Below are 12,519 nucleotides of genomic sequence, written 5' to 3'. Positions count from 1 at the left end.
GAACTTAAAAATCCTTTAATAGAAAAGTAAGTTTATTTATTAATCAAGAACATCAGTACATGTTGGTGAACAGTGTGACTGATATTTTATAACAGCATGAAAAATTATTATTCTATCACTAATTATATGGACATTCATAATTATCTGAGAAGAACATGGAAATATGCAGATATTTATGCTTGTATGTATATGTGTGTGTTCTGCAAAATGTACAACACAAAGTTAATATTTTCTTTTGGTGTGTGTTGTGGCAGATGGGGAAGATAATGCGCGGACCATTTATGAAGTTTGTAGCACACGCAGCCTCCTTCACCATTTTTCTGGGACTGCTAGTCATGAATGCAGCTGACAGATTTGAAGGCACCAAACTCCTTCCTAATGAAACCAGCACAGATAATGCAAAACAGCTGTTCAGGATGAAAACATCCTGCTTCTCATGGATGGAGATGCTCATTATATCCTGGGTAATAGGTAAAGACTAATTTCTGTCATCATTTCTTTTTGCAGCCTTAGCAGTTGGACTGAATGACACTAATTCTTTTACACATCAGTTATACAAATGTGTGCAGCGTGATATAATGCACCACACACCAAATGTGTGCTTTGTGTTCCTAAAGCACAGTTGCCTTGGGTGCATCGTCAGTGCCATAGTCTTCTCATACCATGTGCTTTTTTGTATTTCCAAGAAAAATCCAGAAAGAAAACCAACAGGATAGTATCAATCAAACCCCACTGGTAATGAAAATCTGCCACTCATATTTTGGAAGAGCTATAAAGTTTCAAGCTTAAAAACAACCATGATTTCATGTTGAGATTTAATCGGAGCTGAAGCTAGTAGCTCTCATTTATTTAATATTCATTATGTACCAAGAATTATTCAAAGCACTTTACATATAGCAAATCATGGAATCTCTCTGTGCCTCAGTTTTCCAATATGTAACGTATAGTTACATTTTCTTACAGGATTTATGTGAGACTTAAGTAACTTGCTTTAATTCTCTCAGGTTGTAAGTGAAAGAGAAAGAATTTGATCTTAGTTACTGCACTATTTACCTTTAGAATCAATCATACATGTGTCTTATCATTAAATATAATACAAATGAGAAAGGTATTTCAACTGGATGTTTATGAATAAATAAATCAAATAGCTATTAAGTGCCTTTGTTAGGTAATGAGGATACTATGGTGAATGAGATGCAGTCTTTGTGCTCAAAGAAGTTAATTAAGTCTGGGGAGCAGGTCAATAAGTAAATTGATAATTAAAACCCAATGTGATAAGTGCTCTAATTGAGGAAGTTTTAGGGTGTTATGAACACACAAAGATTGGGCAAAGAAATCTGAGTGAGGTGGGATTTCGAATGGGCAGAGAAGCGCTCCCTGGACAGTACCTTCAGTTTGAGACTTTGAGGATAAGGAAATGTTAACTGGACTGTGTTTGAGGCATAAGGACTTTACAAGGCATGGAAACAGATGCAGAGGTATGAAACGATGACAACCATGTGTAGCACGTGAGTTGGGCAGAGCTGGAGCCCAGGCGCATGTGTGGATGTGGGCAATGGGAGATAAGGGTGCTGAAATGTCCAGGGGATGATTTTCAGCAGCTGGTGATGTGATCAGAGCACATTGTAAAAAGGTCACAGTGGTTGTGAGATAGACAGTGGCTTGAAGGAGGGGTGAGTCCAGATGCTGAGATGCAATTGAAGTGATCCCTGTGAGGAAGGTGAGGTCCAGAACTCAGGACCTTTGTTTTTTTTTTTTTCAGTTTTTTAAAAAATGTTTATTTTTTTTTCAAAGAAAAACGGCAATAGCCAATTGGAAATCTACTTATGCTTCAACTCCAGTTTTGTTTTCTTTAAATTTAGAAGTGACTTACTGATTTACTATTTTAAACAAACCCCCCTTTCCCCTTTAAATGTTTACCATCTACTCATGCTGAATCCTTCCAAGGAGATTGCTCCAGCGTACATCTCCAGGTCCTCGCTTTGCTCCTTTTACCAAAAAATGCAAAACACAATCCCATCGTGCATCTTAAGGTCTCCAATTGTCAAAACTAGGAAAAAAAAAATCTTTGGAATAGCCAATTAAGTTGAATAAAAAAAATCCACACAAATGTGGTTTGGTTGGGGCAGGAATCCACTCCTATGTTCCTGGTAATCTGATCCCACTCCATGAATCCTTGTAATTCATCCTCCCTATCCTATCCACGTTATGATTTGAATCCAATGATCCAGCTCCAAGGATTGGGATCCAGTGAGCCCTCTCCAATCCAAACCTTTATAACCAGCAAAACCAAAAAAGAGGACTAAGGGTAAAGGACTTGAGAGCTACTTAAAAGATACACTCCAAAGAACTTGGTGATTATTGCACATCAAGAGAGAGAGCTGTGGATTCTGCTGTGGACTACTGGGTGATGACTGCAATTCTCTAAGAGGGAGTATATAGAAGGAAGATCATGCTTGGGACTGGGGGAATGAAAAGTTGGTCATTAAGTTTGGGTTGTGGCGGACTTCGAAGTGCCCATGGAATTTCCAGGTGGAAATGTCCGGTAATAGAAAGTATTAATACAACCCCTGGGAGAAGTCTGAGCCATGGATGAAGTTCTAGCAATCCTCAATTCCCAGATGCTACTTCAGGCCCTGACTATGCATGAAATTACCTAGGATGAAAACAACAAGGTATAAAAAACAGAAGAGGGCTCAAGGGATTTTCCTATAAAACCTTTAATAGGCCATTAGTTTGATTCCATCCTCTCCCCCTATCCCTGCACCCTACCCAGTGACCTCTAGAAGCATCTGCAGTCAGTTTTTTATCACTTCTAGGGCGGGGCTTGTCTCCTTGGCTTCTTTACACTGGAGCCTGGTGGGATGATCTATTGAAATGTTAAGAAGCAATTTGCAAAATACCTTATGATCATTCTGAATGCATGTGAGGTAATTCAACAGCATTTGAGTTATTTGCAACTTCTGAATCACTTCGTTTCCTGGATATGTTTCAAGGAAAAATATGGACAGTGGCATAAAATGTGAATTGTGTCACCAAATAATGAAAACTCTTGGATAAAGAAGAGGACTTTGATTTTATTCTATTTCTTTTCTAATCAAATTGAGGAGACTATAACAAATAAATGACATTTCAGCTCTAATATCAGATTTAAAATAAGAATAAACAATTATTTGGGCATTGCCTTTATTTTATTCGACAAAAATCCTCTCCACTATAGTATTTTTTAATGTGTTAGTATACAAAAAGTACATAATACAGTGTTTGCACACAGGAAATATTCAATAAATTTCAGGTAATTATAATTATTATTAAAGTTTTCATATGTTACTATTACATAAGTGTGATATTTCCTGCTAAAGGCATATTAGTTAAGACATGACTGTTTTATAGTATAAGATGAAACTTTGAAAAATTACATTTTATATAAGGAGATTACATATAAAGAATGTTCATTTTATTCTTTATCATAATTAACTCCTTATACTAGTCTAATTTTATTATAAACTTTAGACTTTTTTCCCTTTTCACTTAGAAACCTAAACCAAGACTATTAAATCAACTTTTAACTTTATAAATAAAAGCATTTTGGGGGGAACTATTATTCTACTAACCTTTGTATTTGGCATCAGAGATTACCTTACAGTATTTATTTAAAGGGAAAATAGTAGTACTCGCCATCAAGTTGGTACTAACTGATCAACACTAAGGTGCTCATATGGTAGTAATATTCACTGGGTGCCGGTCAGGTTGGGGGCGGGGTAGACTCACAACCAATGGATGTGGAGCACATTGTATGGGGGAAGGGCACACTTGTAGCCCTGGCTTGGGCAAGGCAAAGACATTATATGTAACCAAAATATTTGTACCCCCATAATATTCTGAAATAAAAAAAAAAAGAGAGAGGAAGGGAGGCTTTGAGGGAGGGGCTACACTATGGTTTTGATATTTGTTTTTTCCATACCTCATGTTGAAATTTGATCCCCGATGTTGGTGATAGGATCTAATTGGAGGTGTTTGCGTCATGGGGGTGAGTCCTTTATGAATAGATTAAGGTCCTCCCTGTGGGGTAGTGGTGGGTGAGTTTTCATTCTTCGTTCCTGCAAAAGCTGGTTGTAAAAAGAGCCTGGCACCTCTCCCTTCTCTCTCTTCCTTCCTGTCTTGCCATGTGATCTCTGCACATTCCAGCTACCCTTTGCCTTCTACTACGAGGGCCTCACAAGAAGCAGATTCTGGTGCCATGCTTCTTGTACAGCCTGCAGAACCATGAGCCAAATAAACCTCTTTTCTTTACAAATTAAAAAAACAAAATAAAATAAAAGGAAAATAATAAACAACTCAGAATAGACAGCTGATGCTTTTATAGCATATAATAGACTTCTAGTTCAGTTTGCAACACTGGCATTTATTTTTTAAAGTTATTCTTGAAAGAACGTTGTTGGACCTTCTGGAAATATTAATAAGTGGCCTTACTTAGGTTAGATGTTGAGTTTGTTATGTTGGCTTGAGGGAGAAAAATGACATTATTGGTCACAGAAAGCAAGTTCATCTAATTTTTTAGTTGACAAAAATTTGAAAGGCTAAATGACAGAACTGATGTTCCAGGACATCTTGACTAGAAACAATGGTGAGCTCAAACCAATGAGAGGACATGTAGCAGGAACACAGGGAGGGGAATGTGCTTGAGACACTCAGGTGGAAAGATCCTCAGGAGCTCTTGCAACTTAGTGGCCAGTGTGAGCTGCGGAGGAAGCAAATGTAGTCCTGGGATGACTCTTCAACAGAAGGACAGGACTGCAGTCAAGGCTGTGGTTACCCCACTGGCCAGACCACGTCCGCAGGATTGTGCATGGCTCTGGGTGCCACCTGCAGCCAGTTGGCAAAATGGGGAGCATTCCAAGCACAGCAGCCAGAAGGGTGAGTGGCTTTTCCGTGGAACAGCACTTAAGGGGATAGGGATCTAGATTACCCTAGAGGGTGAGGAGTGAAGTGGATCCAAGCATTGTCGATCCTGGGGCTTGTTTATTTGGAGGGCTCCATTTGTAGAACAAGAAGACAAAGCAAGGACCTAGAGAAGCCTGGGCAAGTAAGGTGTCTTGAAGTTCGAGCTCATTAGCTTCATGGTAAACCTGCCTCTCCTAGAGAATAGATTTAATAAGCACACATGTGGTGTGTTTTTTTTGTTTTTTTTTTTTAAGAAATTTAAAGGCAGTGGGAGCTGACTCATTTGCTACTGTTCTAGAAGGCAAAAGTAGAACCAATGGGTCCACATTGAAGGAATATTTCTAAAACTTCAGCAATGGGACGAGCAGCCATCAGCGTTAGTAAGCACCTCATCTCCAGGCGTATTCATGATCCTGTGAAGTCCCCTATTTGGGCGAGAGCTTGGACTAGAGGGAGGATTTCAAACGGTGCTTGACAGCCCACAGGGTCCTTGGAGAGAAATAAGACAGGAACTCTTCCTTCTGGCAGAATAGTTCATTGTATTTTTTTTAGTTTTTAAGCTTCAGTAAGACATCATTTGTACCAAGAATTCTACTTAAAGAGAGAGGAAAGAAGATGGAGAAGTGGAAGGAAAAAGCGGAGGGGAAACTTTGAAAACGACTAGGCTATATGAGTTCAAATGTCCCTTTAATCCCTATGCTTGTTACTCCGAACTGTCCTCGCCTCCTATTGAGACTGGCAGGAACCCAGGGACTGCAAAAAGAAAGCTGCCTTTGGATTTTTTCATTCCTACTCATAGTTGCCGTGCGTGTGCGCATGCGGGTGCGCATACAATATTTCCTTTATAGATTTGAGCCGTTAGGGTATATGTGAATTCAATCCTACTCCCCTCTTAACTTGAAATAACTCAAAATAAATAATGAAATTGTCTGCTCTTTAAACCATGTCCTGTATGCTGGACTGATTGCTGGTTTTGAGAAAAAGCACATGATGTGCTCTTGGAGAGCAGAGACTGTGGCATTTTCTTAATCCCCACAGGGTTGTACAGCCATTCACATAGCAGCTTCTGTGACTGGCATCTAGGACAAATGTGAGAATTTGGGGCAGGTGGTTGCCAAGGGTAAGAGAAGATTAATTTCAACTAGGGGCTATGAAAGACTTCCTGATGGAGATAGGTTTTGATCGATTGATGGAGTTTGGATTCTGTTTCTCCAGATGGCTGTAGGAGGAGGCGGGATGTCAGAGAGGGGTGTCTTAAAGACAATGGGGGTAAAGTCACTTCTTTTAAATAAAGTGATGTTCTTCAAATTAAAAAGAAAATTGCTGATCATAGAACATTTAAAATAGTAAATGCTCAATAAATATTAGTCATAATTTTTTCCAAGTGCCAGACACTGTGTTGTGTATTTTACATGTACTATTTTATTTGTCTCATAATAATCATATGAAGTAGATATGAACTACTATCATCCCCATTTTACAAGTTGAGTTTTAGAAAGTTTAAGTAACTTACTAGAGACTTCGCAGCTAATAAGTGGAGGAACAAAGTCTCAAATTCATGGCGGTCTGATTTCAAAACCAGTGCTCCCAAATACCACACTAAAAGTTTGAGAGCATATGCAGTATTATGAATAATTCCACCAGAAAGAGATGATTACTATTAATACATTTCTGTAATTTCTTCTAGTCTTTTGCTATGCTTGTTTTAAACATGAGGTCATAGATTACATAACATTTGAAACTTTTTTACTTAACATTATGATGTAAAGATTTTCCAACGTGTGTTAGTTCAGGTCCTCCAAGAAGTAGGCACAAAGATTAGACGTACAACAGTTTTATTAAGGGCAATGGAAATTTTATCAAGGAAAATTTCTCGTGAGAGAAAATGGGGAGAGAGCTGAGAAAGGTCGCAATGGCCATCAGACTGGGGTGCAAGGCAAATCCAAGGGACTAAGAGAGAGAGAAAGAAGGTTGGGTAGAAGCAACCTAGATCTCCATGCAGTCTAAGGAAAGTTTAGCAAGGCTGCCACAAAATCCATGAGCCAGTCAGCCATCAGAGGAGTCCCATGTCTCCCAAGAAGGGGCACCCTCAGTTATCGGCTGGGAGCAATTCAGGGGAAGCATGCATGGCCTTGGACAAAAGTGGCAATGATTTTCAGAGGGCAATAGCTGAGGCCCATGTTCAGTCACAGTCCTGTAGTTGGAGGTCAGTGAGGCACATTCACCTGGACACTACTCCATGGTGATTGATACAATATCATATTATATAGCTGCATAATATTCCATCTGTAGAAGGGCTGTGATTATTTCTATTTCAGGGTGTTGATGTGGGCATGTTTGTGTGTTTTGATTACTATAAAGTATCCTACAATAAAAATCATTTAAATATATTTTTTATGTGTGGAATTAGTTGATCAACAAGGTATTTGTTATCTTAAGGCTGTCAATGAACTTTGTCAAATTGCTTTCAGGTAATGCACCGATATTGCTAGACTATGGGATTTGTGGGGATGTGGGAATTATGGCTGGCCAGGAAGGTTGGGGCTAAATTTTAAAGGTCAGGCTGAGACCTTTAAAATTTATTTTGTTTTATTGAAGAACTAAGGCTGGAATGAAATTGAATTGAAATTTTAACTCCTTTCTAATGCAGGCATGATATGGGCTGAATGTAAAGAAATTTGGACTCAAGGTCCCAAGGAATACTTGTTTGAGTTGTGGAACATGCTTGATTTTGGTATGTTAGCAATCTTCGCAGCATCATTCATTGCAAGATTCATGGCATTTTGGCATGCTTCCAAAGCCCAGAGCATCATTGATGCCAATGATACTTTGAAGGACTTGACAAAAGTTACATTGGGAGATAATGTGAAATACTACAATTTGGGTGAGTTTCCAGTACATAGTCAACAAAAATTAATAAATATGCATAATTTTCTTGTATGATAGATGCCAGTAATAGTTGAGTTACTTCCCAATTTGTAAAATGTTGGATAGTTTCCAACATCTGTATCTAAAGAATGAGCACCTCTCTGAAGAAGCATGCTTTCTGCTTCTTCCTTTAATTTTTCTACTGGCTGGAAGCCTCTCTTAGTCACAGAAATCATCTCCTTTTATGTCTTGGATCAATTGGCTACCAACCAAACTTCATTGAGAATGTCTTCCTTATGTCTTGGATTTATTTTTTTCCTTTTTTCTGTTACAAATAGTTCACATTTGAGTGGTACATATATGCAATGGATATTATTCAGCCTTTAAAAAAAAAGGAAATCCTGTCATTTTTGTGAAAACATGAATGAACCTGGAAGACATTATCTTAAGTGAAATAAGCCAGGCAAAGAAAAACAAATACTGCATGATTTCACTTATATGTGGAATCTTAAAAAAGTCAAATTCATAGAATTAGAGAGTAATGGTGGTTGCCAGGGGCTGGGGTGGAGGCAAAATGAGAAGATCTTGGTGAAAGATAAAAAGTTTCAGTTATACAGGAGGAATAAGTTCTGGAGTCTGTTGTATGACATGGTGACTATAGTTAACAATAATGTACTGTAAACTTGGAAATTGCTAACAGGGTTGATTTTAAATGTTCTTACCATAAAAAATGATAAGTATGTGAGGTGATGGATATGTTAATTAGCTTGATTTAATCATTACACAATGTATACATATATCAAAACACCATGTTATAACCCATAAATATATACAATAAAAAGTTTACATTTGAGTACCATGTCCATTTAAAACATAAACCATTTGAAAGCAAAAGAAATGTTGAGATCTCTGAGAGGACCTCCAATAAATAACACCACTGTTTCCCAACCAGGTTCTGAACTAGTTGAGAAATAAAACAAGAAGTTAATCTGGAGGTCAGATCATCACCTCTGATACTGATAAAATTCAGGGTGGATGACATCAGTCTGAATCTATTAGCCAGTAGGCTCCGTGATATCCCAGAACTAGGCAAACATATCCTCCAATTTCTAGACATCAATGCATCAGGGCAGTTCTCCCAAGGGGGATGGCAGCAAGTGCCTGATCAGGTGAGACTCCTCCATGGAAGACTAGAGGAGAATTCTCAAGAGAAAGTAGGTAACGCTGAACCAAGGATGCCAAGTTAGTCATTCCAATTCAGCAATCAGATAAGTCATTCCACCTCCCCAGGAGGAAGTGACTAAGGAATGAAAATAGGTCCAGTTATTTGCTTTAGGAAAATCCCTACTTGTAGAAACATGGATTGGGGAAAATATATTCCCTTTGAATACTAATTTCAAACCCTCTGTTAAGAAATCAGTTAACATTCACTTGATACCTCTATGGGTTTATCATTTATATCACACAAGAGCCCCTTTTTATTATTATTTTTGGTTTTATTTTAATGTTTAAAGATTTTTTAAACATAGAACTTTTAAAAGTCACAGCTATCTTTTTATAGATGATACTTATATGCAAAGCACTTATAAAAAATGAAACTGCTTTTATTAGTTTGTTATCCTTTCCTAATTCCACTTCTCAAAAATAAGCAAATAAAAATTTATAATCATGTTTTTCCTCTTTCTTACACTCTGTTTTCTATTTTTATTCATAATGGTTTCTTAATTGGGTTTTTGATGACCTGATGTAATAATGCATAAAAATTTATAAGTGAATAATTGCTGCATTTTATGGTGAAAATAGACTTGTTTGAGTGACCAATAAAAATTACTTCTAATAAGTTTAAATAACTGCAAGTTTTCTATATGCCCCAAATTACATTATATTGTAATTATAGCTTAAGATTAAATAATAAGTGCTACCATTTATTAAGTACCAAGCACTTTCTAAACACTGAACATATGTTGACTTATTGAATTCTCATAACAGATGAGAGAGGTAGGAGTTGTATTATCTCATTTTTAAAAATAGGGAAATAAAACTAAGAGAAGTTAAGTAATTTGCACAAGTTATCTCAGTTGAGATTTTATATATATGTGAATTATATATGTATGAATTTTTATAGATACCGAGTCTATAGTTGAGCTCTTAACTATTATGCTATACCTTTATGGAAACTTGCTAGCAAATCAGGGGGGTCATCTTCTTAATAAATTCAGAAGCTCAAATAGTTGACACTTAAGAAGCCCTTTAAGATCAGAGACTTCCATTTGGGAAATGGATTGCTAATTATTTTTCTCTCTCAGAAAAAAAGTTACCTAAATAAACAACATAAACTCACCATAACTCTTGTCTTTGCTTTTTCCTAGCCAGGATAAAGTGGGACCCCTCCGATCCTCAAATTATATCTGAAGGTCTTTATGCAATTGCTGTAGTTTTAAGTTTCTCCAGAATAGCTTATATTTTACCAGCAAATGAAAGCTTTGGACCTCTGCAGATATCACTTGGAAGAACAGTAAAAGATATCTTCAAGTTCATGGTCATATTCATCATGGTGTTTGTGGCCTTTATGATTGGAATGTTCAACCTCTACTCCTACTACATTGGCGCAAAACAGAATGAAGCTTTCACAACGTATGTGATCTCAGATATTCTGGTGATAGTTATTGCAAATTAAATAAATGTTAGTTTAACAGTGTTTATATAAGTCCGTGGGATAAATAATATTTTAGTAAAGACTTCATCTCTAGTTCTTCTTTCACAAAATGAGATGATTTTAAAATGAGTTGGAAAAACTCTAAGATGTAAGACCCTTCCTAATAGTAAATAATAATAACTAACATTTTTAGAGCCAGGTTTTATGGTAAATCTCTCACATGCATCCTTTTATTATCTCAATTTCACAAAAAGAGGAAACTGAAATTCACAAAAGTTAAATAATTTGCTAACTGTTCCCAGGCTGCTAGTATTTGGAAAAGTGAAGATGTGACCCTTGTTTACTGACTCTCACATCTGTTGCTCTGTACTCTGTGCCTTTATGCTTACTGGGGACTCCAGGGGACCTGACTATGAAAACAGCTGCTTTGCTAATTCCATTTCTCCCATATTATCATTGAGAAGATCTGAGTTATCAATAGTGACAAGAGTTTTGACTTATGTTCATCATGGGCACATGTGTTTTTTATAATGTTTAGGACAGATTACTCAACTATTAGGTCTTCAGTGTTACAATGAGAAGCATCAACTGAAGCATAACCTACTGTTTACTGTATTCTTCTAAAATGAAGTTTGTCAGGAAAATGAAATCACCTGGGTTAAGTAGATGGGCTTAGCTTTGGTCAATAGCATGCCTAAAGCATTGGGATTCCTACCTAAGATATATCAGTGGTTTGGGTTACATTGTCTGTTTATATAGTCATTTTTGTTATTAAGACATATACTATTATTATCTATTTACTGGATGAGTAGAAGGATAGATCAGCAGGAAACCTAAAAGGACTCTAACAAATTGTGTTATTTTTAAGTAATACATTTAACACTTCCATTGCCAAAGCTATGGAGTATTTAAACGTTAATATCTATGGTTATAAAGTTATGTTATAAGAATTTATTGCTTATAATGTGCCAGATATTGAGCTATATGACTATGTACTTCATATGCACAATATTACCTCATCCTTGCAACAATCCTGTTGTACCTGATTTACAGAAAAGAAAAATAAGTTTCAGAGAAGTAAAGATTTTCTCATGAATACCTAGTATTTGCAAAGACACTAAATTGACTCACTCTTATTATGGTACTATTGTTACTTGTTTATGTACCTTCTTATTTCTTTTCATTCTTTTATTTTTCCCCAGAGTGGAGGAGAGTTTTAAGACACTGTTCTGGGCTATATTTGGACTTTCTGAAGTGAAATCAGTGGTCATCAACTATAACCATAAATTCATTGAAAACATTGGTTATGTTCTTTATGGAGTCTATAATGTTACAATGGTCATCGTTTTGCTAAATATGTTAATTGCAATGATCAACAGTTCATTCCAGGAAATTGAGGTATAATCTCTATTTATTTTTATACTTCGTGCCTACATGTTTTCACTATTCCAAGGACCAACAGAGCAATAAGGTTGAAAGTATGGACTGCTGTTCCTCCTTTATTCTTTCCCCATTTTATAGAGTTGTTTTTATCAGCAATTTAGAAAATTATAACTCTTTGCCTCCAAATGCAAAATTGATAAGATATGGCAGGGCAGTAAGGCATAAGGAGTAGAAATGTTGTCTGATTTGATTTGTTACTGATTTAAAAAAAACCTTTAGGAATACTATACCAGCATGAATTTATATTTTATTCAAAAAAGTATTGTTTATGAATACTACTATTCTCCAAGACTTTTTTGAGCAATGTTCAAAATTCACCCTTTTTCAAGTTGAGAGTGATAATATAAATTTTTATTCCAGAAATCTTGGTCTGTGTCCCAAATTAATAAGTGATCTACTGCAGAATAAAATAATAATTTTTCATAGTGTTTTTTAGAATGTAGGAAAATACATTTATATCTTTCAGTGTATTTATAAACATATATGAGCTTTGAGATCTAAAGTCCTATAAGCCTGATAAAATTGTAGGTAGATTTAGGAAAGAGTGTCTGATTATAATGTTAACATTTCAAAAGTTTTATTTTAATGTTTAAAGATTTTTTAAACAT

The 12,519-nt window shown here is 36.3% G+C and overlaps 1 protein-coding gene across 3 annotated transcripts in view; it reads left to right on the top strand.

The window, feature by feature from the left end:
* TRPC6 (transient receptor potential cation channel, subfamily C, member 6) overlaps positions 1-12,519 on the top strand; it is a 194,405-nt gene that overhangs the window by 160,404 nt on the left and 21,482 nt on the right. For all 3 annotated transcript variants that reach the window (XM_012659164.1, XM_012659166.1, XM_012659165.1), the window contains 4 exons: positions 255-471; positions 7,595-7,828; positions 10,182-10,446; positions 11,671-11,866. In XM_012659164.1, coding sequence (XP_012514618.1) covers positions 255-471; positions 7,595-7,828; positions 10,182-10,446; positions 11,671-11,866 — 912 coding nt within the window. The remainder of the gene's footprint in view (positions 1-254; positions 472-7,594; positions 7,829-10,181; positions 10,447-11,670; positions 11,867-12,519) is intronic.

Source organism: Propithecus coquereli, unplaced genomic scaffold, assembly GCF_000956105.1.
Source record: "Propithecus coquereli isolate 6110/MARCELLA unplaced genomic scaffold, Pcoq_1.0 Scaffold6, whole genome shotgun sequence".
NCBI lineage: Eukaryota > Metazoa > Chordata > Mammalia > Primates > Indriidae > Propithecus > Propithecus coquereli.
This window is presented reverse-complemented; position numbering and strand designations above follow the sequence as displayed.